This window comes from Mus musculus, chromosome 4 (assembly GCF_000001635.26).
Source record: "Mus musculus strain C57BL/6J chromosome 4, GRCm38.p6 C57BL/6J".
NCBI lineage: Eukaryota > Metazoa > Chordata > Mammalia > Rodentia > Muridae > Mus > Mus musculus.
The window spans coordinates 63073772-63097661 of NC_000070.6; the positions used below are offsets into that span (position 1 = coordinate 63073772).

Here is a 23890-nt window from a genome sequence, read left to right on the forward strand (position 1 = left end):
TGTGTGTGGTATGTGCATGTATATGCTATGTGTATGTGTATGGTATATGTATAATATGTGTATGTATATAGTATGTTATGGTATATGTATGGTATATGTATGTATATGGTATATGTATATGTATATGCATGGTATGTGTATGTGTATGGTAGTGTATTGTATGTGTATGATATGTGTATGTGTGTGGTATATGTATGGTATGTGTATAGTATGTGTATGTATATGCCACGCATCTCTTCTCACTAGTATCTTGGTTCTCACCTCAGCTATCTCCACTTCTGTTTGAGTAACCGTAATGTCACTTAATAATGTTTCCAAAGCTCAGAAGTCATGATGCCAAGGAGACATGAGCACAGGCGCGGTGGGAGGGCAGGATGCCTTTGGTGCAGTGTGGCAGAGCTGTGGGGCACAGAGAAAAATGGTGTCAGCACAGCCCAAGCTTCGAGCACATACAGTCAGGGAATCTTGAATACATCCCTTACAGAGAAGAGGCCCTTTGCACCTCAGATTGGGTGGGTTAGAGCAGCATAAACTTATTCCTTCAAAATCTTGAGCCAGAATTCAGAAATCGGAGGGCCAGAAGGTTAGCACACACTCTAGAGGCCTTGGGGGAGGGTGTGTATGGTACCTTCTGCTGCTTGCAGCTGTCATTGTTCCTTGATTTATGGCCACGTCTACCTGGATGTCAAATAGCTTCTTCCATTTCTGTGGGACCTCTTCTGTCTCAAATATCTGTGCTTTCAGCAACACTTGCTAATACATATAACAAGTTCACCTCCAATATCCTCACACCTGAGAACATCCGTTCTTTCCAAATAAGCTCACATTCATACCAGGGGAGATAGCTCAGGGGATAAAGCGCTTGTCATACTGCATGAGGTCCAGGGTTCAGATCTCAAGTACTTACGCAAAGGCTAGGTGGGTGTGGTGACATGCCTGTAATCCCAGCACTCACAGGAGAGATGGGTACGGGCAATCCTCTGAGCAAGCTGTTTAGCCAGGTGACCAATGGTTCCATGAGCTCTGGATTCAGGGAGAGACCCTGTATGTGCAGATGGGTACGGCCTCAGTAAAGTAGTGAATGATCAAAGACAATCCAGTGTCAGTGTCTTGCCTGTAACCAGCACCCAACATTCATTCATTCATTCATTCATTCTCTTTTTCTCTCTTTATTCTTTCTCCATCTCTCTCTCTCATCTATGTGTGAACATGCATATATACACATACATGTTAAAAACATGTGGGCTGGAGAGATGACTCAGTGGTTAGGAGCACTGACTCCTCTTCCAGAGGTCCTGAGTTCAATTCCCAGCAACCACGTGGTGGCTCACAACCAGCTGTGATGGGATATGATGCCCTCTTCTGTTGTGTGTCTGAACACAGCTACAGTATACTCATAAATAAAACTAAACAAATCTTTAAAAAAAAAACATGTTCATACATTCTAGGGTTAGGATGTAAACATGTATTTTGGGGAAGCTCCAGTCACCCCACTACAAGGAAGAAGTTAAAATATCTTTATATCAAGCAACAAAACAAAGATGTGTCTGTCTATTGAAAATGGAGGAAATGAGTTCTTACACAGGGCCAGCCTCACCATCCTCACCTCCTGGTTCCTGGGAGTGCCCTTGAGGACCACACTGGGAGAACCATTACCCAAGAGATGGGCAGGAGATTTTAGCACTTCCTGGGGTGGGGGGACCCATTGGCCTCTCTCCAGGCAGTCCATGCTCGCAGTAACCAGAGAGAAGAGGGAGAGCGGGTGCTTACTGAGAAATACCCTTTTACTGCCCATCTTTGGATTTTATGTTGAAGTGTGACTCGGGTTAAATATAAAATTCACAGCATATCTTGAGCAACTATTTTGTAGTTATCTATATATAAATCTATTTTACAGCGACACAAATAGAATAGATTATGGAGTGTCAGCATGTAGATAGATTCCGAGTGCTTTTCCACTAATATACCTAATGATTCGTGCTGAGAATATTCAAGGGCTCCACTGTACATTTAAATGGATATAATTAAAATAATGAGCTCTATTTTAAAAAATGATATATGAAAAAAAAATTTTAAGAAGTTGGAAGGAGCTGCACCACTAATTCAAAGTGATCTAAGTACTTGTGTGATGCCGTTGTTATTAGGACACACAATTAAATGCGGAGCAGCTGAGAGAAAGAGAGGTTTGGGCTTGTAAATCTCAGTGCAGGAGTCGAGGAAGAGATGGAAGCTGCCTGTGACCTTGGTACCACAGGCATTTAAGGAAGGGGACCCAGTGGCTCTGTGACCTGCTGTCATGCCCACCTGTGTCGAGAGACTGCGTCTCATCCCCATCTTCCATAGGCAGAGTCAGGGGTCAGGCTGCACGCAGTTGCACCTGGATTTCCAGAGCAAGCTGGTACTCATTTAGAATGTGGCAGGTATGTGTGGGAGGGACTAAGAGTCTACCTGTCCTTGGTAGGAAGTCATTCGCTCTTCCTCACTCCAGAACCCTGGTAACTTGGCTGGCGGTCCCAGAGGTCAGGAGATGTGGCCTCAAGACCTGAGTTGGCTCCATGCCCTGAGTCTCCCTGTGATATATTTCCACGCAGAATTATTACAGAAGGGTATGGCTACCATTAAGTATGGATCTATACTGTCCTAGTGGGCCCTTGCGGGTCACAGAAGACAAAAGCCCCAATGACTGTTTAACCAGGAGGCAAGTCTTCTCTTGATCAGTAAACAAGTACAGTATTTATGGAGTATTTATCGTATGTTAGAGATACAGTGGCACACAGGCTGCTCTTAGGGTGGGGGATTTGCTAAGTCATTAATGGACAAGACATTTTCAGATAGTAGTCAGGGTTTTGAAGAGAATAGAAGAAGGTGATGACCGAGAGGCTGGACAGTGGGGTCAGATGTGGCAGGTGTGCCAAAAAGAATCTGTAAGCATGCTGGATAGCTGTGAGAGTCACTTGTCGTGAGGAAATGTGACTTCCGCAGAAGGAATATGGTTTCATCATTCTGGAAAGGCTTCAAGGTGGTCAGAGTGACATCATGGACCAATGTCATTATCATAATAATAACTTGGAAATTTATATGGATATCCACTTCAGGCCAGTGCCCCAGCTGGACTCCTTACAGATGTCCCCACCCCTCCTTCTGTCTAGCAATGATTCTCACATGTTAGACATGGAAACGAAGGCTCAGGGAAGGTTTTTTGACTAATGGAATATGGGCAAGCAGGTTAGAGATACAAGGTATGTCTGACCCATAGCTGTAGGTGGTGTTAGCTACTTTGTGGGTTCTGCTTTCTTCCACCCTTCTCCACCCTTTCCTACCCTTTCACTAGATAAGAGGGAAAACAGGATAGAAAGGAAAGGGGGTGATATTATCATTAGACTACTTCTTGAGATTGATCTTGGCTGTCAGGATATCTAATTTCTTTTTGTTTCTTCTTTGCACATCAATACTTAACAAACCACGACCAACAACAACCAACAGCAAACTACCAACAATCCACTAATCAACTCGCCCACCGCTTGGGGACATTGCAGTTATATACCTTCTGAAAAGTCCCTGGAATTCCCAGCATCACTCAGTCCCAGAAACTATCTGCAGCTGGCAAAACCACACACCTGCTAGAGCATGCGGCAAATCATAGTCAGCTGCTGTGGACAACTTGATGCAGCCCCTGGGATTAAAATGAAAACATACTCTTATGATACTTATGTAGTTTTTTTATTGTTTGTTTGTTTGTTTTTACAGAACCCAAAATCCAACCTTGTCACTACACAGAGTACCTCTTGCCCCCGACAGGGTGGCCTGCAACCAATGAGGACCTAATGATCAAGAAGGGACCTGGGGTCTGTTCAGGGTGGGTTGTGGGACTGAAATTGAGAACATCGTGAACAAGCTGGGGAAGAGATGCTGATATTCCTTCCTGTTCTATTTCTGAGCTTCCAAACCTTGGAGAGATTAGGACTCATCCAGGCCTTTGGCAGTCCCCTTTATGTGTGGAAAAACTGTGATTCTTGGCCACCTTTCATTAATCCTTTATTGCTGTCTCATGAGCAGCTCAGGTTCTCACACCTAGTTCCCAGCAGTGATGGCAAACCAGAGCTGGGGTTTGGAAACCCACGAGTTGAATGTATTGTGTTTCATGTGCTAGCATGTGTGTTGTGTCAGAGGTTTCCCTTGAATCTTCCATACTTTCTGTTTTAGTCTGGTTTCTGTTGATGTGATAAAATACTCAAGGCTGAGTAGTTTATAAAGACAAAAGGTTTATTCGACTTAACACTGGAGGAGCCAGCATGAGTTCATCTCAGGTGAGGTCTGGCAAATGGATTGATTCACAGTGACCTAATAGCAGGTCATTATTAATAGGCTAAGTACTCACCTAAATGTTTTCTGTGTGTACACTGATTAAATCTTATGTGACAACCCTGTCATCTGTGCTTTGCAGATGAGGAGACCCAGGCTTCTAGGTGAGGTGGTGGGTTCAAGCTTCACATTAGGGAAGTAACAGAGCTGGAGACTTGAAGCCAAGTCAGGGGTCAGATGGCTTGGGCTCTGGGGAGGAGCTATTACCAAGCTTGCCGACAACCACTGTGTTCTCCAAGAATAACTTTTATACCTTTACTTATTTATCTTGGAGCAAGGGCATAAAGTGTGAGAAGGTCAGAGAGCAGCCTGTGGGAATCAATTTTCTCCTTCCACTCTATGGGTCACAGGGTTGAAACCAGGGTCACAAGGCTTCACCAAATTGCCTTCACTGGCTGAGGCTTCTCGCTGGTCCAAGAATGCCTCTTATAAAGTCACTAATCTCATCATGAAGGCTCCACCATGATCTCATTTAACCCTAATTACCTCCCTATCATTCCAGCCCCAGAAACAGCCATGTTTGCGGTTGGGATATTAACGTGTGTATTTGGGGGTGGATGGGCATAGTTTGGTCCAGAGTACCTCCCCAGCGGCCTTTCTCTGCAACTCCCTTGTAAACAGGCCCTCAAGGATTCTGTCTTAGCTCAGCATCAGCCTTTCCCCTCTCTGGATGCAGCTGTAGCCAGGGATCAGCTTGTGCAGTGAAACCATTGCTATTCAACTGTTGGAGCTGCCAAGACCCAGAGAGCAGGGCTTTTACAGGTCCCCACAGTGGGTCCCAGACCCCCCTCCCAGCTCACCATGCCTTCACAGTGCTTTGCTTTGCTTGTCATGTGGCTGGACCTGAACACGCCTCGAGTCTAGGCTTCTCTGAGTAGATGAAAGGGCTGGGTATAGCCAGGCACTATCCCAGGGTCTGGGATAAGATTTGATTTCTACCCTGTGTCTGCCTTGCCCTCCTCACCTCCCGAACAGAGGTTGTGAGGATAGTTTACCTATGGAGACTCATGTTGAAAGAGTAATGTGAGTGTGGGTGCCAGAGCTACCTGTGTTCTCCTGCATCCGCTTTTATGACCTAGGGAAGTCATGGCTCTGTTCCAAACTACAAAATGGGCTCAGCTTCCTGCCCAACTCCATCTGACCTCCGTTCCTTGAGGGTGTTCTCAAATATTTGGAGAGCAGTCCTTTGGCTCCAGGACACCCTCACCAGGAGAGCCTCTTGAGACTGGAGTTTCCCCGTTTTAAAGTGGGAAAGAGAAGAGCTTGGATGTGCTCTGCGGCCCCGATGCCAAGGAACAGAAACAGCGCAAGATACTTGGCATGCTCTGAGCATATTGCTCACGGGACTGATGCCAGACCAGAGCCCAGGCTGCCTGAACCAGACCCTACATCTATCAAGGCTCCCAGCTTAAAGTTGGACAGGAATATATTCCCAGTATCCAGAGGTGCCTTTTAAGGTCACTTGTAACTCCAATTGTGAAAGATACAAACAAATGACAGGAGGTGAGCTGGGTACTCTGGAAGGCTTTAGACCTTCACTTACCCAGATGTAAAATGGGGCTGCATGAAAGGCCAAGGAGCCCTCCTTTATATTTAATACACAGCCTGTCATGAGTCTCTATGCTGCTAAGGACTGGTGGGTTTCCCTGTGTGTCAGTGGCCAGTTCTGCGTCCCCTCTCAATGACCCCCCTCTCTTCTTTCCCAGGGAACGCTTGAAGCGCAGTCAAAAGAGCAGCAAGGTGGAGGGCCCGGAGCCAGTGCCGGCTGAGGCCTCGCTGAGTGCTGAGCAGGGGACGATGACGGAGGTGAAGGTGAAAACAGAAGTACCAGACGACTACATACAGGAGGTCATCTGGCAGGGGGAGGCCAAGGAGGAGAAGGCAGGTGGCAAGGACAGCACCGGAGATGTGCCTGCCGAGATCTGCGTGGTGATTGGTGGCGTCCGCAACCAGCAGACCCTAGGTGAGTGCCCGAGTAAGATCCGCAGTCAGGGTAGAAATGTCTGGTCAGGTAGGCTGGCATCTCTGAGAGAGAACCTTCTGCCCCAAGGGAGAAAGCAGAGCTCCTGGTTGGCTTGGCAGGGTGAGTTCTAGCCTGGAGAGTTCACTTTCCACTTGGTGTAACAAGACCCCATGGTTTTGTCAAGCTCTTGATATTCAGATTGTCTGCTGGCCCAGTGAATCCATCACACCTTGAGCCCCCTAAGCGTCCCATAGGGAACCAGCACAAACCTGAACTGCTTGCTTGGTATTCTGAGTACATGTCCTGTCTGCCTTGCCCCTGACCTGACTGGGGACTTCTGGGGGGGGGGGTTCTTTTTGATTGGTGACAGTTATGCGCCTTCCCACACCTGGAAGACTCTCCTAGTAACCTACTCTGAGGCTGTGGTTTCCCCCTTCTGCCCTCCAAGGAACTCCCAGAACTACTGCTAGATTCAAGGACTCAGATGGCCATCAGGTCCTGATAGGCTTGCAGAGCCTACAGAACAGGAGGCTCTTCTGAGGCTGGCTGCTCATGTATATTGTCCATCCTCATCTTCCTCGATGGTTGTCATGTCCAGAGTGTTCTTGGCTGTGCTTTTCCCTCCTCCATGGTCCTTTTGAGGTCCAGGTCTGGCCTGTTCCTCCTTCCTTCTATGCCCCTCTGTCTTCCTGGCTTGCATACTGTTTGTAACCCACAAGGCATTGTGGGGTGATGCCCTTTGTTTCCACGATGAACCCTCAAGTCCCGACACCTGTCCTTAGCTGCTGGCCTCGGCCTCTTGCTCCCTTCCTAGCTGTATTCAGTGGTCCCACCTGGGTCACCACAGCATCCCATGACCAGCCATACTTTAGTGTCTCTCTGCCTGACATACTCCGTTCAGCTGGCCTCAAGGAAGCCACAGGAAATACAAAAGGTACGCCATGTTGTTTCTCTTTACAGACCTTGAGATTGAGTTGTGCTATCTCCAGAACCAAGCTCCAGCACCAGGATCCTCTGTTGTCCCTTTGTTTGTTTTTGGCTTCTGATTATCCCAGACCTCTCAGCACAGTGTCCACCTGTCATCCTGTCTGCTCTTCCTGCTCCCCACTCTGGGAATACTGCTACCCATTTCCCAAGTTCAGCTTCTCCTTCAAGGACAATTCCAGAGCTATCTCTCCTTTTTTATGATCTCCTCTGGCCAGAGGGGTCAACATGGACTGTGCCTGTTCCCTGCCAAATTTGGATCTCCAGGACCTGCCTGGTTTCTGCTCCCCACTTGTACTCTACAGTGCCGAGCAAGATGCCGGCTTTTAGGAATCTGTATTGGTTGTGGTACTATGACTGAGTGTCAGGATGGGTCTAGGTGATGCTGCAGTAATGAAAGGTCTCAAAAGTAGTGTGTCTTGGTAACTCAGAACCCTGAAAATTTATTTCTTCTTGACACTGTCCACTGTGGTGCACATGAGGCTCTACCTGTCTCTAGGCTCAAACACAGGATAACCATTTTCACAGATGGCCAGGTGGCAGAAGATAGCAAGCCCTAGATGAACTCAAGCAGGTCATTGACTGCTAGCATGAGAAGGAAGAGGCATGGCTTCCGTTTAGATGTCAGACCAAACTATTCATATGACTGCCCCAAATCTGAGGGGGCTAAGAAGTACCCATATCCTATGGGTAGTATGAAGATGCTACAAAAGATGTTTGATGGGGAGCCTTGCCTGACCTCTGCCCCTCAGCATTCACTCCCCAAAGCCAAGGACCAAGTTTCCTCCAGGATCTATGAATGGAGAAGAGGGCATATCTTTATTCTCACGCTAATACTCTTGAAGCCCAGCAGCCATTTCTGCCCTCCCCCTGATATCCTATGGAGGGTAGCTGAGGCAGATCTGGTTAGGGAATCCTTCAGCAGGCAGGCTAGGGAACTATGGAGTGACTTCCCTGAGCCAGTGGCCCACACAGTGAAGACCCTGAGCCCTCAGGCTTTCTGCCAGCCAGGCTCATTATCCACTCAAGTCACTGCTCATCAGCCAGGACTTTGGCCCATAGGATATGAGTAGTTCTTAGCCCCCTCAGATGAGGGAAGCCATATGAAGAGTTTGGTCTGCCATCTACATGGAAGCTATACCTCTTCCTTCTCATGGTACAAGGCCTCTGTGTGCTGCAGTGCCCACCATACAGATTCTTGTGTTATGTAAGGACATGGTAGAAGGTGTTCTAAGTACCTGATACTGTGCCTAGTGACAGGTGAACAGGCTATTGAGGTAGTACAGTCTGCGTGTTGGTATGTGAAGTACCAGCTTTTCTCCCTAGTCTAAAAAATAAGCCAATGTGATATAGACCTCGGGTGGGGATGAGGATGAAAATCAGCACCAGGTGAGTTCCCATTCCCTTCTAGGTTGGCCTCCCTACAACTCAAGTCTTGAGTGTCTTGGGTAATTTCCTGTAACCTTCTCTTGGTAGAAGAGACTATAGAATACCCAGAGATGACCCCTAGAAAATCCACCATCTGGAAAGCTGAGCCACATAGGACCATGTGGCTCCTCTCCTGTCCCCAAGACAGGTCCTTTTTGCTATGTGGTTTGTGCACAGGGTCAGACTAAGAGGAAGCTGTCCTGACCTTGTTGCCAACCAAGGAAGCCACAGAAAGAACCCAGGGACTCTCTGTGGGAAGAGAAACAAACCCATCTCTTGCTAGCAAATGGATTTTACCTGAAGCCCAGGTCCTGGTTTCATCTGTTGCTGTGGAGAGTTCAATGTTGAGGATCTCAAAGAGGGAATGGTTGGCTGTTAGAGTATGTGTTGGTATAGATGTGGACAGTGGAATCTGCATGCTCTCGCTTGACCTGACCCCACCGTTTTATAGGGAGGCAGATCTTGTGGGAAGCAAGAGAGTTCTTGGCTGCACAGCACACCGGTGGAGTACGACTCCTGTTTCTAAGATCCTGCTCTCCTTGACAGCATCTGCTTTAGCCCTGCTTTTGAGCATCAGTGAAGTGCTGGCGTGTGTGCCTTCTTGCCCCGGTATCTGAGTGTGCTTAGTTCATGGTCCTGAGTCACTTGGTGACACACATGGGCTTTGCACACTCTGAGCTCAGCAGCTCTGTTACTGAATAGAATAGTGCCCCTGTTCAGTCACACAGCTCCAGGCAGTGAAGCCTACCCAAGTCCTCACTGGACATAAGCCATCAACAGTTTTCCCAGGGACACAAACATTATTCAAGACATTTCCTACCAGGGTCATGGGTACATGGCTGACATTGGCTGGGAGAATCCTGCTGTGGCTGTTGGTGCCCAGAAGGCTGGCTGCTGCCTAGGGAGGGCCTGGGCTGAGAAAAGCATGTCTTGCTCTTAGCATCTCGATGCAGTTACAGCCAGCTTGGGATTTGTGGGCCAGACCCAGGACTCGTTTTCTGTTGTTGTTCTTTCGTTTTGTTTTTGTTTTCTTTTGTTTTGGTTTTTCTTAACAAGAGCAGAGATGATACTGAGCCTGACAGTGTTGTAAGAGAAAACCAGAAGTGAATCGATGTGTTAACCGATGCCTGGCCCATCTGACATGCTGTAGGTACAGCTTTGCCCTAAAGCCTGGGGAGGGGCTGGAACACGTAAGGTTTTAGCTCCTTTATGCAGAATGACACATGCAGGCACCCCTGTTGCCACTCCCAATTCCAGGTTTGTGTTAGCATCATTAACTGACCCCTGTACACTGTTCTGCAAAATCCTCAATATAGTGAAGTGCACTGCCAATCAGCTGGAATCAGGAAATTGGAAATGGGACCTGTTTGCTGTCATCATGCTAGATGGAGAGTAGGATGGCCACTTGTGTTTACCTCATCTAGGACATCATGGTAGACCATTGCCTGGTCCCAAGAGATAAGGGTGGCAGGCACTCATTCTGGTTTTCAAAAGTTACCATCATGGAGTGAGTGTGCTGTGGAACCAACCAGAGCCTGGGTATCCCATGTTCATGGAGACAGACTCTGCTTCTTGTGACTACTGAGCCAACCAGGTCATTCCCAGGTGTTAATGCATTATAGAGAGGGGCACGTGGGCAAGCAAGAATTGTTTCCTGGAGAAGCAAAGGGGCCTATAGGGGACAGGGAGCAGGGTGATGGAGGCTAGATACTCACAACATACAGTATTTGGGGACACTAAACAGACATATTCCAGGAGGTCCAACCAGTATGGAGTGGCCAGGAAGTCATTCGTGACAGAAATGATTTGATAACCAAATAAAACCTGTGAGAGAATGAGTTTCTGGTCCCGGAGGTGGACAAGGATGGTGGCTGGTCCCACTACAAGAATCAAGGGTCATGTGGAAACTAGATAGTGCAGGGAGGTGTCCTAGGCACACTGCATGCACAAAGCCATCCTGGGATGGGGAGTGGAGGAAGAAGAGGGAACCCCAGTCATGTGGAAGCCACGGGGCTGTAGCTCTGGATGGAGTGATGAGTTCCATGGAAGCTCAGACACAGCCACGTGGGCTTCAGTCCTTGACAAATCCAGGAGGAGAGGTGCCAGGTCTTACTGGGTAATGCCAGCTGATAGTGAGTTTCCTATTTCAGTAGGCTATTGGCAGATCTAGGTGCCTGAGCGTGCCAGAACCAACACTTAGGTTTTGCTGTAACCACAAGGGAAGGCGCAGGGCTGGCTGCCCTCCAGACCCAGTTTTCTCCACTGTTGGCTCTCCATCTGGGGTAAACCGGGAAGGGGTACGGGTGGAGAATCCCTGTTGAAAAGGGATCCCGGCTGTATGTTAGAAGAGCTCGAGTCTGCCCCACTGTGTCTGGAATGCTCGGTGGAATATATATGCTGGGTCATTGGGACAAGAAGGAAGCAGTGTTGTGAGAATAGCTTTAAAGGTGGACTAAAAGACAAGCTAGGCTCTGGCACAAGGCATCAACACCTCCAGGATGACTGTGGTGATGAGACAAATCTCGCAGGTCAGGATATCAAACACCCTCAGTTTAGGCCTCCAAAAAGAACATCTTTTCATTTTTTTTTTTTACCAATTGCAATGTTATAATTCCTAGGATATTGTATTGCTTTTTTAAAGTGGCATTTTGCAAATAATCACAATGCCACTGCTTTTTAGGGCCTGCCATTGTCACTTTAAAGAAACATCTGAACAAGCTCATCTTTAGCAGACAGAGATTTTATATCTTCCTTTTTTTTCTCTCCTTGAACGGCCATTTCTAGCCCACCCACCCCCACAGGGTTTTTTCCTAATGTAATATATTTTTATGCTTGAAAGTCTTTTATTGATCACCGTTTCACACTCATCTGCCACAACAAGAGGTACATAAATTGAAATAGAAATTTCTGGGGGAAAATTTTTTCCCTGGGATCATAAAGCTCTGCATTTAAAAACCTCTTAATTTTTCCCCCAGATTGAGTTGTGATTAGGCTGCAATTTGTCAAGAACAAATTTAGATAAATAGTAAGTGTAAAAATAAAAAATTATCCAAGACACCCTTCTCGGTGAAACAGTTAACGGCTGCCCGTCTTTCTCGATCGGCTCGTGTATCTGTGAATGAGGATTTCTTACGTGTAGAATGAGACCGGGCTTGGCCTTCATTTCATGATGATTTCTATTGTTTGCAGGGAAAGGGCTTGGAGAGCTGGGGTGTGTGAACAGGGAGCCGAAGACCATGGGGTTTGCTTCATGGTGTCACTTGATTCTTTGACTCCTTCCAAGATGTATGCCAAAAAAAAAAAAAAAAAAACCAGGCGAGGTTCTATGTTCTTAATGGCTTCTTCATTTACAGCTCTGTTAGATGTGCGTGTGCGTGTGCGTGTGCGTGTGTGTGTGTGTGTGTGTGTGTGTGTGTGTAGAGGCCATAACACAACCTCAGGTATTCAGGTATCATTCCTCAGGTACCAGCACCCCTCCTCTTTTGGATCCAGGCAGGGTCTCTTGTTGGCCCAGAACTTACCAAGTATAATAACCTGGCTGACCAGCCAGCACCGGGGATCTATCTACTCTGACCTCTGGAGTGCTAGGATTATAAATATACCTCATGACCAGTGTCTTCTACATGATTTCTGGCAATCAAATTCAGATCCTCATGCTTGCAGCCCAGCTGTCTTCTTAGCCCTGTTCATTAGTTTTGAGAAAGAGTCTAGCTCTGTAGCTCAGTTGGCCTAAAACTCAGTATGTAGTGTAGCAGGCTAGCCTTGAACCTACCATCCTCCCACCTCAGCCTCCTGAGTTTTGGGATTATAGGCATGTGTCACATCACCTAGCTGTGAGCCAAAGCTATCAAGTTGAGGAGGTTGCCACATGGCCCTATTCTTATTAATGTCAGCTAGGAGGACTGAGGCCCTGATAGCCCAGGTGCCTGGCTACCCCCTTCTCCAGCTGGCCTTGACCCTAAGCTAAATAATAAGGCGTTCTCCAACGTTAAGGGCTCTTTCTGATTTCTTACGTAATTCAGATGGAAAAGCTCCGGAAGGCAGCCCCCACGGCGGATCTGTTCGGAGTCGGTATTCAGGGACCTGGATTTTTGACCAAGCTTTGAAATATGCATCTGGTACGTGATGGCTGAGGGATGAGGCCTGATTTGGGTCATCATGGAGGGTGGGCACAGCTGGCTGTGGCTGCCAGCTGGATACCCTGAGTGAGCAAACTCTGCTAGTACCTCAGGGCCTGAGGGGCCACCCTCCCCCACACCCCATCCAGCCATTGTGAGCAGATCTTGAGTCCACCCTCAGGGATAGCAGGACATCTGGACATCTGGTGGTCTACACTCTGAAACATTTGAGCAGCACTTCCTCTGGATCACAGACACAGAAGAAGGAGCGCCCCACAGCCACCCGTGTTTATGACCTCAGTCCTTCCCTGCAGGACTTCCAGCCCGAAGCAGCTTTGTGCCTTGTGTCTCACCAGCACAGGGCCAGGCACTAAGCATTTTCTTGGTCACTGTTGGCCATGAACCTCCTCCTCCTGAGCATTCTGGAACTTTGCTTCTGAAGAAAGCGCTTTTGAAAGGCTGGTGGTCACCACAGCTCTTACGTACGGCGTGTCTGCCGAGGACCAGGCTTCATGCTAAGGACTCACAGTGGTACCGCTCCTCACCACCCAGGCTGTTCTTTCACAGAGAGGAGTCCTAGAACTCCCTGAGGGCTTTCCTGACTGACTGCCAGTGAGCTAAGATTTGGACCCAGGTTGGCTGTTCTTACTGCTCAGTGAGGCCACCACTCTGGGGAGCTTCCGGTTTCTCTGCTCATTTAGCACCTTGCACACACAGGGCCCAGAGGGACCAAGGGTGATGGAAGGGTGAGCTTGGGAATTCCTCCTGCCAGCATATGGCGTCCGTCCTCACTCTGGAAGGGGTGGGGAGATGGTTAGAGGCCATGGCAGCCTGCACCCTTAGCTCTCCAGAAACAGAGGAGATGAATTGACTGCCTTAAAGGCACTCATTATAAGCAGCATTGACTCTGTACACTGCACTCCTCACTACAGCTGGGCAGGGGCTCACCTCGAGCCTCCAGGTCCTCCTCTGGCTGTCACAACACCATCACCACGTTTTCTCCAGGCCTGCTGACCCATCTGCCCCCCATTAGATGGAGGGCAGGGATCACATCCATCTCGCTGCTGAGCCTCGGTGCCTGGCCATCACAAATGCTCAATAAATCCTTGGTTGGTGGAAAGAAATTGGCAGAAGCTGTTAGAGTAGGTGGAGGCACCAAGAAGAAAGTCAGGAAGTTATCACTTGGAGATTGATGAGTATAGCAGCGAGCCAACATGAAATACTGAGTCCTCACTGTGTGCCAGCCACGGGGCTGAATGCAAAGAAATACACGTGCTTTATCGCTCCAGGGTTGTGTGGCTGGGGTGATGTGTGCAGAAACCCCTCAAAGGCCAGCTTCTGAGTGCTGTGTGGCAAAAGGATGTCAGTGGGCCCAGAGTATCTCACAGTAACACGGCCACCGGCCCTGGCCACTGTCCCCTAGTACTTCCTGTGTGCCAGTGGCTCATGTACTCTGTCTGTGTCTTGCTATCACTGTTTAAGAGTCAGGAGCCACAGTCTTGGTGGCAAGTGAGGAATCCAACACTCAGACAAGTAAAAGTGAGTTCGATGGGGGAGCAAGGTTGGCATCCAAACTCTTTGAAGCTGCCTGACAGAAGAGTGTCCGCTGCTAGGCCCAGAAACAGAGGGTGGCGCTTAGTAATCATGATCGCTCCCCATGTGTCTACAGAGTATGTGGTCCTCATTCAGCTATCTCATTGCTCCTCCTCCAGAGAAGACACTTAGGTATGGACTGTGAACGGCAGAGCCATGCTCCTCTGGACCTGCACTAAAGAAGTGATGTCCCCCACCTTGACTGCAGGGCACCAGGAGTTTCCTGGAAAGGCACATGCCTAGGTCCCCAGACCAGCAGCTTGTGTATGGCCTGACCTGGGACCAAGACTTCTTGCACATTCTTCCTGGCCTGGCTGTTCTGGAAGGTGTGAGCTGGGTCCAAGTAGCTTCAAGCCTGCAGAAGGGCTTTTTCTAGTGGAGATGAACAGGCACTTTACCTGGGGTCCCTTGCCAGGTTAGGTCCTGTCATCGAGATCCAGCCTCCCTGCCACGTACTTTGTTTCAGGTCCTAAAAATGGTAGGTCATGTTTGGATCCCCCATGAGGGTCAGCCATTTAATTCTCTGCACCTGGAAAGGCTCCAAGAAGCAGAAGTCAGGTGTGTGTGTACTGTGAGGCTGTTCTGTGTCTGACAGCAACATAGTTCCTAGCAGGTGGGGACTGCTCTTCTTGGTGAGCTCTGTCATGGGACAGGACACTTGCTAGAGGAAGTGAAGAACCAGTTGGAGGAAGGTGAACAGACCAGAGCCTATGAGGTCTGGAGAAGTCCCCAGGCTCAGGCTGCTGGCAGGTGCGGGACAGACACTGGAACCCCTGTGGCCGAATGTGAAGCCTGTGGTCTTCCTCTCTGTCACCCTGCTGGGAGCACGTCAGCCTGAGTGACATCCTTATGGTGTGGTGGCTCATCACAGAGTACTCTGGGTCCCTCTCCTTTTTCCTCTCAATGTATAAGGTCAGGACTCAGTCAAGGCTGTCACCTTTATCTTACAGATTTGGAAGCCGAGGCACAGAGAACGGTTGCAGGTGGCTGTAAAGTGTAGGCTTCATGAACTCCAGCTCAGCGCTGTCTCTGTTGGTCCTCGATGCTCTTTTGTCTGCCGAGGCTCCATCCCTGCCCAGTGGCACTGTGGGTCCTGGGCCTTGTGGGACAAGGTAGCTGATGGGCCCTCCCCTTGCTGTTTTCCAGGGTCCTATGAATGCGGGATCTGCGGCAAGAAGTACAAGTACTACAACTGCTTCCAGACGCACGTGCGGGCACACCGAGGTGAGTGACATCCGGCTGTCCCGTCCTCTGCTGGGTATCCCTAGGGGCCCTGACAGCTCAGTCTCCTTCAACCATAGGAGGGAGGGCCATGGAGGAATAAGGAAGCCTCCTTGATGTGGGAAGAATGATGGGGGTTCAGGAGTTAGGCCTCTGATGACCTTGGGGCTGCTCAGTCTTGCTCTGTAATCACCTTCCCCTCCCCCACAAGGCCATGTGCTCACATCCTCTCTAGTTCCCCTCCCCCACAAGGCCATGCGCTCACATCCTCTCTAGTTCCCCATGACAACTCAAGAGAGAAACCAGAAGCTGTTTCCCATTCTGAAGGTCAGGGGATAAATGGACTGGCACTTGTCCCTCCTGAGCCAGGTGACAGGGAAGAGAGACCCAGGTGCAGGCCTTGCTGACCTTGAGCCTCAGAACAGAAATGAGCCTTGTCCCTCCTAGTGTCCATGGGTGGACAGCACTTCCCGACTCCCCATAGCTGTTCCACAGCCCTGACTCTGCCATCATTCTCGCCTATTGGCTATCTCCTTCCTAGCTCTCTCTTTCTTTCTCTCACAGATACTGAAGCCACCTCAGGGGAGGGAGTCTCCCAGAGCAGTGAGTACTTTCCCCACATCCTGGGTTGGTGGGGATCAGGCAGTGAGCTTGGGAAGTAGCTGTTCTTCCCTCCCAGGACAGCCTTGGAGAAACACGTTGGTGGAGGCCAAGCCTTAAGACCAGAGGGGCTTTGTGAAGTAAGAGCAGACCTTTTCCAAGTGGGTTCCATAGCATGCACATTCTGAGGAGGGGTCTCTCAAAAAAGGGTTCTCGGGCCAAGTACTCTGGGAAACCTTGAGTTGACATCTTTACTATAGTTGTCCTGTGCCATCATGAACATACTTTGGACCCTGACTTATGGGCTTAGGGTTCTGTGCTGGGGAACAGTTCTCTGAGAGAACCCTCGCCTCTGGGACAGTTGCTCCTTGGTGCTTTGTTTTAGGTAGGGTTCTGGATGCTGAGACCCCGTGATAGTTGTCCTCTATCACAACAGGTTCTGCTTGCCCCAACTCCAACCTCATGGGATGATAAGCAGACAGTCCACAGGGTACACTCTGAGGCCACCCTACCAGTGGACAGCATGGACTTCAAGAGTTCTACCATCAGTGACTATCACAGATAGGCATATGTCTAGGTCCAGCCAAAGATGCAAACTCAAATGTTCTTAGAGTGTTGTTCCTGACAACCCTAAAGCAGAAGACACCCAGATGGTCAGTGTTAGGAGTTGCTGCGTAAGTCCAACCTCCTAAAGGACTGAGTGCATAAGTGAGGGTGGATGCAACCTAGCTACCATGGGTGTGCGTGCGCACAGAGCTCTCAGCCCTGACGAATGAAGCCAGGCACTGAGGGGCTCACTGCTAAGACTGTCAGAAAGCACCGGCATGGAGTGCTTAGTGGAAATCAGAAGATTGGGCACCCTTGAAAGTGTCTGCTTTCTGGTTCTTGAGCCACGTTCCATGACACTTTCTGTGGGTGGACAGACCAAGCTGTTTGCTTAAGACATAAACATTTTGTCCTGTAGGGGCCAAGGAATGTTTTCTGTGGAGGACCAGATGATGAGGAGGTTATACCCAGGGGCATGGCATCTCTGTGCCCCTTCCTTGTAGTGGAAACTCCAAGGGGACATGAAACTAAATTCCTACCAGTAAAGATGGTGACAGGATCTGGCCCCGGGAACCAGAATGTGATCCTGTTCATTGTTTTTATTGCACCGTTATAGAATACTCAAAGATAATAAATGTTACCCAAAACAGAGTAGGCTGGCAGGAATGGCAGCCGTCTTTCCCACAGCCCAACCCCATCTCTGTCTGCTTCAATAACTCCTCCCTTCTTTTCTGGCCCCTGTGGTCTGCCTGTGGTCAGCCACACATTTAAAGACCTTCCGTATTTATCCTTCCTTCCTTCCTTGGCTATTCTGGGTCCCTGGTCTCCCTGGAATCCTGGCAATGGGCTGTTGTGCTGTGTCTGGTTTACACTGTATTAGATCACTGGTGTCGATGCTGTCACAAGAGTGTTTTTAGACCTTTACTCATTTTTTTCCTTCCTCTTTATGGAGCATTTTCCCCATAGCCAAAGAGCTGTCTTCTCTATCCTATGTCTCAACCTAGGTCAGACCAGCAGCAGCGCTCTGTGTCTAGTGAGCTTATGGGACAGCCTTGGCACAGAGCTGTAGGGCATTGGAGCTGAAAGGCTCCCGCCAATTCCAGACTGCCACTTTGCACAAGAAGACCTGGGTTCAAAAGAGTGGAAGCCATTAGCTTGTTAGCAGTAGAGGCAGGCCTGGCACAACAGTTCTTATGCTTCCTAGTCTAAGGACCTGCCATGCATTAAGCCGGGAGACAGTCCAGTCATACCCATAGAGACACACCCACCCGCTCACCCGTCTTTCAGTGTGAGAGGAGTAAAGACCAGACCTCCACCATATACTTCTCCAGCTCCCGTGTTCGTCTCCTAGGTCTTGCTGGGTGACATGTACCCTGTTAGTCAGGTGGTAACCATTGTGTTCTGTCTAACTTCGAGTTACTGTTGCCATGATGAAACACCATGACCAAAAACAACCTGGGGAGAAAAGAGGTGTATTAGGCTGACACTTCCACAGCACCATTCATCACTGAAAGAAGTCAGAACAGGATCTCAAACAGGGTAGGGATCTGGAGGCAGTAGCTGATGCAGAAGCTAATGAGGGGATTGCTTACTGCCTGGCTTCCTTCATGGCTTTCTTAGCCTGCTTTCTTATACAACCCAGGACCACCAGCCCAGGGATGGTACCACTCACAATGGACTGGGCCCTCAATCACTAATCAGTCAGTAATTAAGAAAATGCCTTACAGCTGGATCTTGTTCCGTTCTTCATTATAAAGATCTGTTATTCCCATCTCACAGGGGCATTAGGGAGTGAGTCCAAAGTCAGTCATACTTTTGTCAATGGTAGAGTGGGGTTTGGGCTTAGGTGTCTCATCTGAGAATCGGCTTCCTGTAACAGGTCCATGGTGGCATTCCTGGGATGCCAAGTTCTCTTGTGACAGTATGACTTAACTGGCAGACTCCTTTAGGAATAACCCTCTCTCCCTATTCAACTCTTCCATTAAAATTCTGGAATATGAGTCTACAGGGTGGATTCAGTAGGGCGGATGAAGGTGGTTTTCAGGGACAGGAAGCTGAGGAAAGGGTGTCTCTAAGTTTTACTGGAGCTGGGAACTGTGGCCCGTGGGGGAGGGGAGCAAGCCTGCTGACAGGAGAGGCTGTGGGCAGAGAGAGAAGCAAGCAGAGTGAGCAGTTGCAGAGGGCAGGCGACTCCAGGGAATCTGAGAGAGGAATGTCAGACCGAGGCCTCATCTGGAGTTAGCCCCCAGGTAGCTGTCCCTGTTGGTATCCATAGAAGATGATGGAATTACGGGAGAAGCTGGGGATTATGGGACAGAATGGGAAGAAAGTTTTCTCTGAGCTGCCTTGTTTGCATGGAGTATGTCATTGGCTCTTCTACTGGATGCTGAGGAGCAGGACATGGCTCCAGAACAAAGTACCCCAGCATAGTTTATCTCAACAGAGAAAGGCTGTGCACCCTGGCCTGCTTTGCCTTGAAGTTAAGTGAGTAGTTAGTCCCTCTTCTTCCCTCTGCACAGCGTTGAGCAAGCTGCTGCACCTCTGCATGCTGCCTAGGGACCCTAAGGAGACAGGATTAACATGCTCTCCACAGGTCACTCACATACACCAGGTCTGAGCTAGTTCAAATGCAAGAGGGTGTGCCCTGGAAGGAAAGGTGTAGGCCTAGTTTGCTGCTGGCCTTACTGTGGGAGGCCTACAGAACAGGCCAACTTGTGGCCAGTGTTAGCTGTCTTACTGTGTAGCACAAGTCTATAAAACTTAATGACTCAAAGTAACTAACCCAGGCTTCCTCACAGTTTCTATGGTTTGGAATTTGAGTGTGGCTTTTCAGGGCCCTTTGGCTTAGAGACTTGCACAGGACTACAGGTTGGGTTGGCCAGAGCTGTGGTCTCATCCCAGGGCTCAGCTTGTAGGTTTCTTTTCTAGGTTTATTTGGGTGAGGGTTACAGGACCCTGTCCCTCCTAAACTATTGGTCTAAGGGCCTCAGTTCCCACTAGCCACTCACAGAGGGCCAGACTCAACTCCTTGCCACCTGAGTCTCTCTATGACTAAACTGAGAACATAGTAGCCAACCACAGAGTGAGCATGGGGCACATGGCAGGCATGTCCTGGCTGCCTGTCATCTAACTTCAGAATGACATCCCATCCCTTTGACCACATTCCAACAGAAAGAGTTTCATGGGGTGTGAACACTAGCTACAAGGGACATCAGTAAATCTCCAGAGCCAGGGCACCTATGGGAGCACTTGGGCAGATCACTTCTCTTTAGTTTGCTCATACGTTCATAGGAGTCTCCCTCCGTGGTTGAGAGAACCCCAAGAGAAGAGTGTGGCCCAGCTACCTTGCTCACAGTTACATCTGGCCTTCACCATGGGAGCTGCAATAATTGTTACTCTTCCATGATGGGAGGGAGATGAGACCGATGTGAACCAAGTCCTAGAGAACTTAGCTCTCACAGGGAGGGTCTGAGGGTCAGTTTGGTGAGCAAAACTCCGAGGTCTCTTATGGTTCTGGGTCTGCACGGAGGATACATGTTGTCATAAGCCGTATAGTTCAGAATGCAATCTAAGGCTGCCCAGAATGGAGGTCCAGAGAGGAATAGAGGGGGACCTGGCTAAGCATGGAGGAGCTGCTCAGAGGTTCAGGGAGTAAGGCCACAGCTGTCTCTGTTCAGAAGAGATGGGCGGTGCTGAGACTCAGTGGATCGGGATCAAGTTCTCCATGGGGCCCTCCAGTTGGGCCTCACTGGCTTGGTTCCATCTTGATTTCAGGGTCTGATGCACTGAGCATCAGGTGACCAGTGTGCTGTTCAGCTCAGTGTCTTTCTGTTCCCTCTCCCCAGACAATTTCAGGTACACATGTGACATCTGTGGGAAGAAATACAAATACTACAGCTGCTTCCAGGAGCACCGAGATCTCCATGCTGTGGATGGTGAGTCAGGCCCCTCACTCTTGGGTCACACCAGAAAAATGCCCTTCTTCCAGATCACTGTTCCTGCATAGTGCCACATCCCTGGGGAGAGGGACCTACCATGCAAGATTCTGGGGAGGGAATGTCCCCTCATGTACATGTTCCCTTCTGTGGCCGATCCAGATGAAATTTCTGGGGTTTTTTGTTTGTTTGTTTGTTTGTTTTGTTTTGTTTTTTTGTTTTTTGTTTTTTAATAGTTCAAAGTGAGTTGAATATTGAAACTTCAGGTCAGGTCGTTTCTACAGTTTTATATTGAATGTTTGCATTCAATAGTGAAATTAAACCAATTTGTTAAAATGAATGATGTCCTTTGACATCTTAGATTATCGAGGTGGATGTTAGAACAATACATTCAAGCCATTCATCTGTAGAATGTTAAGATTCCCAGAAGGAGGGTTTTAGACCCAGAAAGGACTTGAGGTTCCCCGTCTAGCCCTACACCTCCAGTACTGAGCAGTGATGGAAGGCCTTCTTCCTCTGCCCCATTCTCCTCTTGCCTCCCTTTTCCCTTCATCCTCTTTGAGCTACTTTGCTCCTGTTCTTCCACCCCATGACTGCTGTGGAGTTCTGAGGCCCTAGTAAGGAGGAAGAATGGCCCAGGGTGGGGGATGTGCCTTGCTGTGACCCTGCCTTCCTGGGCTTCCTCCTGGGCCAGGTCAGGTCTCCTGGTGGCACAGGCTACCCCATGAATGTAGGAAAGGCTGGCAGAGGTAGCAATGGCCAGGGACTCACAGGACTCTTGTTTGTTTTGTTCCTCCTGCGGCTGTCGCCTCCCGCCTGGGTACAGTGTTCAGTGTGGAAGGGGCTCCCGAGAACCGGGCAGGTAAGTCTTTGTGGCCACCCGTTTTCTCTATTTCCAGCTGGGTTCTTATGTCTTCAGTGAGCAAAATGTTTAAGGCCGTGTGTTCTCCCACAGACCCCTTTGACCAAGGTGTCGTGGCTACTGATGAGGTGAAGGAGGAGCCCCCAGAGCCTTTCCAGAAAATTGGACCAAGTATGTGGGACTCTGGGGCCCAGGACTGGGGGGTGGGTGGGTGAGGGAGGTGGGCTGACAGTTGGGCTGGGCAGTCTAGGGACATTAGCCTTCTAGGAGCTGCAGACAGGGTGTGGTCAAGGTCACGGTAGTGAAAGTAGCCAGCTCACAGCAATTCATTTATGGTTCCCTGCTAGCCTGCTGAACTTCTGCCTCCCATAGCAGTGAGAGAAATACTCCTGGCCAACTTGGTAGATGTTAATGAGCTTGCAGACTGCATGGTAACACAGTGTCTGGAACATGTTAGGAACTCAGAGGGTGATGACCGAGGACATTTGAGGGACATTTCAGTGAACAAAGCTGAGTAGGGCAGCCACCTGCAGACATCTACACTTATTCCATAAAACCCCTGAGGACACGAACCATGCTTGTAACTTGTGTGTCCTCAGCAAACTTGTCTTGAAGGCTGTACAGATATGGTTGACAGACATGGCTCTGCACTTGGGTGTGAGGCTGTAGACAAGTGAGCAGACAGAACCCAAAGCACTTCAGGGGCCAAAGAAGCTCAGAATGAGAACCTCAAAGATTTCCAGGCAAATACAGGTAGGAATGGAGCCCTACATTTCAGGCAGAGGTGTGCATGGTGTGTGTGTGTGTGTGTGTGTGTGTGTGTGTCCATCCACACATGCACACTGGCTTTGGCAAAGGGATGAGACACAATGGTGAGTTCACATCTTAGAGGACTCTGAGTTTTAGGATCCAGTGTGTAGACTTGGTCTTTATGGAGCTGAGTTCAGGATGGAGAGGAACTCAGGCTGCTAGGAGGAGACTAGATAGGGAGAGATCCCCAGGGTCAGTGTAGGCAGGTACCGTAGGACCACAAAGAGGGACATGGATCCCGTGCATTGGTGACTATCTTGCAAGAAGAGACCGTTATGGACTTAGGCTGTTCGTTATGATCAGGAGCCAAGGCTGTTTGCAAAAGCACACACCAAAACAGAATGAGGGGATAAGGAATGCTGTGGAGAGGGGAGCTCTGCCTGGGCTCTTGGAAGGTTCCAGATGCTGCCCGTGGGGCCTTCCCTTCCTGTTGTCTCAACAGACTTAGGGGAGCTCTTCCCGACTCATTTGGGAGCCTGCAGAAGACACGGTGTTTGCAGAGGGGCTCGTGCAGTGCCTGTCACATACATACTAAACATCGGAGACGTGGGGGCATGAAAATCGTCCTGTGGGTTGGGAAGACAATGAAATCCCCATACTGAGAGGGAGGTTGTAGGAGCACAGCAGACGCTCACCTGGAAACTGGGCACAGGAACTGGAACACCTTTTCCATGGCTAGGGGAATATATGTAGTAAGTGTCCAGCCCAGTTTCTGCCTCTTATCCAAGGTGTGAGATGAGGGTGTTACTGGGAAGCCAACCAGGACAGGAATTTGAAATCTGGCCCCAAACCTACACCCTAACTCTACACCAAGCTGCATGGTATCTTACTTCTGAAGTCTATCTGAGCCACCCTGCAGTGGAGTGACGATAGCCTTCCCCTTTCAGCATGGTCACAGGGATTGGGTAGGACTCTACTGTAAGTAAATTAGCATGGTCCTTGTCACATTAACTAGGTAGGACCTATAGACCAACCATTAAGATGCAGGATGCACATGCTTTTGATCCCAGAACTCCAGACAGCAAAGACAGGCGGATCTCTGAGTTTGAGGCTAGCCTAGTCTACAGAGTGAGTTCCAGGATAGCCAGGACTATACAGAGAAACCCTGTCTTAAAAACCAAACCAAACCAACAACCAACCAACCAACCAACCAACCAAACAAACAAACAAAAAAGAATGAAGAGCAGGATGAGCCTATCTGTGCATAACCTGATGTGCAGCCCTTTCTAGGATCTGGAGGACTCCTCACTGAGTGCTTTGGGATTTCCCCGAGGAACTCGGGGTTGGTAGTCAGCACACCCCCAGCTCGCCCCAGCAGGACTAAGATAGCTGCAGCCATGTCAGGTCCCCTGTAGAGTGAGAGTGTGTGGGAGAGGATGGGGATGCTACGTGAGAAGGCCTGTGCTATGAATCTCTGAAAAATAAAGTAAGCATAGGACAAGGGGAGCCTGGTTACCCTAAGGGAAGC

The 23890-nt window shown here is 49.2% G+C and overlaps 1 protein-coding gene across 29 annotated transcripts in view; it reads left to right on the forward strand.

Moving 5' to 3' along the window:
* Zfp618 (zinc finger protein 618) overlaps positions 1-23890 on the forward strand; it is a 174155-nt gene that overhangs the window by 108217 nt on the left and 42048 nt on the right. For 9 of the 29 annotated variants that reach the window (XM_030253818.1, NM_001369119.1, NM_001369118.1 and 6 more), the window contains 6 exons: positions 6069-6325; positions 15595-15672; positions 16234-16272; positions 20661-20750; positions 21577-21612; positions 21706-21783. In XM_030253818.1, coding sequence (XP_030109678.1) covers positions 6160-6325; positions 15595-15672; positions 16234-16272; positions 20661-20750; positions 21577-21612; positions 21706-21783 — 487 coding nt within the window. In that variant the 5' untranslated portion in view covers positions 6069-6159. Of the gene's footprint in view, positions 1-6068; positions 6326-12759; positions 12856-15594; positions 15673-16233; positions 16273-20660; positions 20751-21552; positions 21613-21705; positions 21784-23119; positions 23164-23890 lie in introns of all 29 variants that reach the window. The other 20 variants (XR_003955017.1, XM_006538286.1, XM_030253814.1 and 17 more) reach the window with 4 other exon arrangements.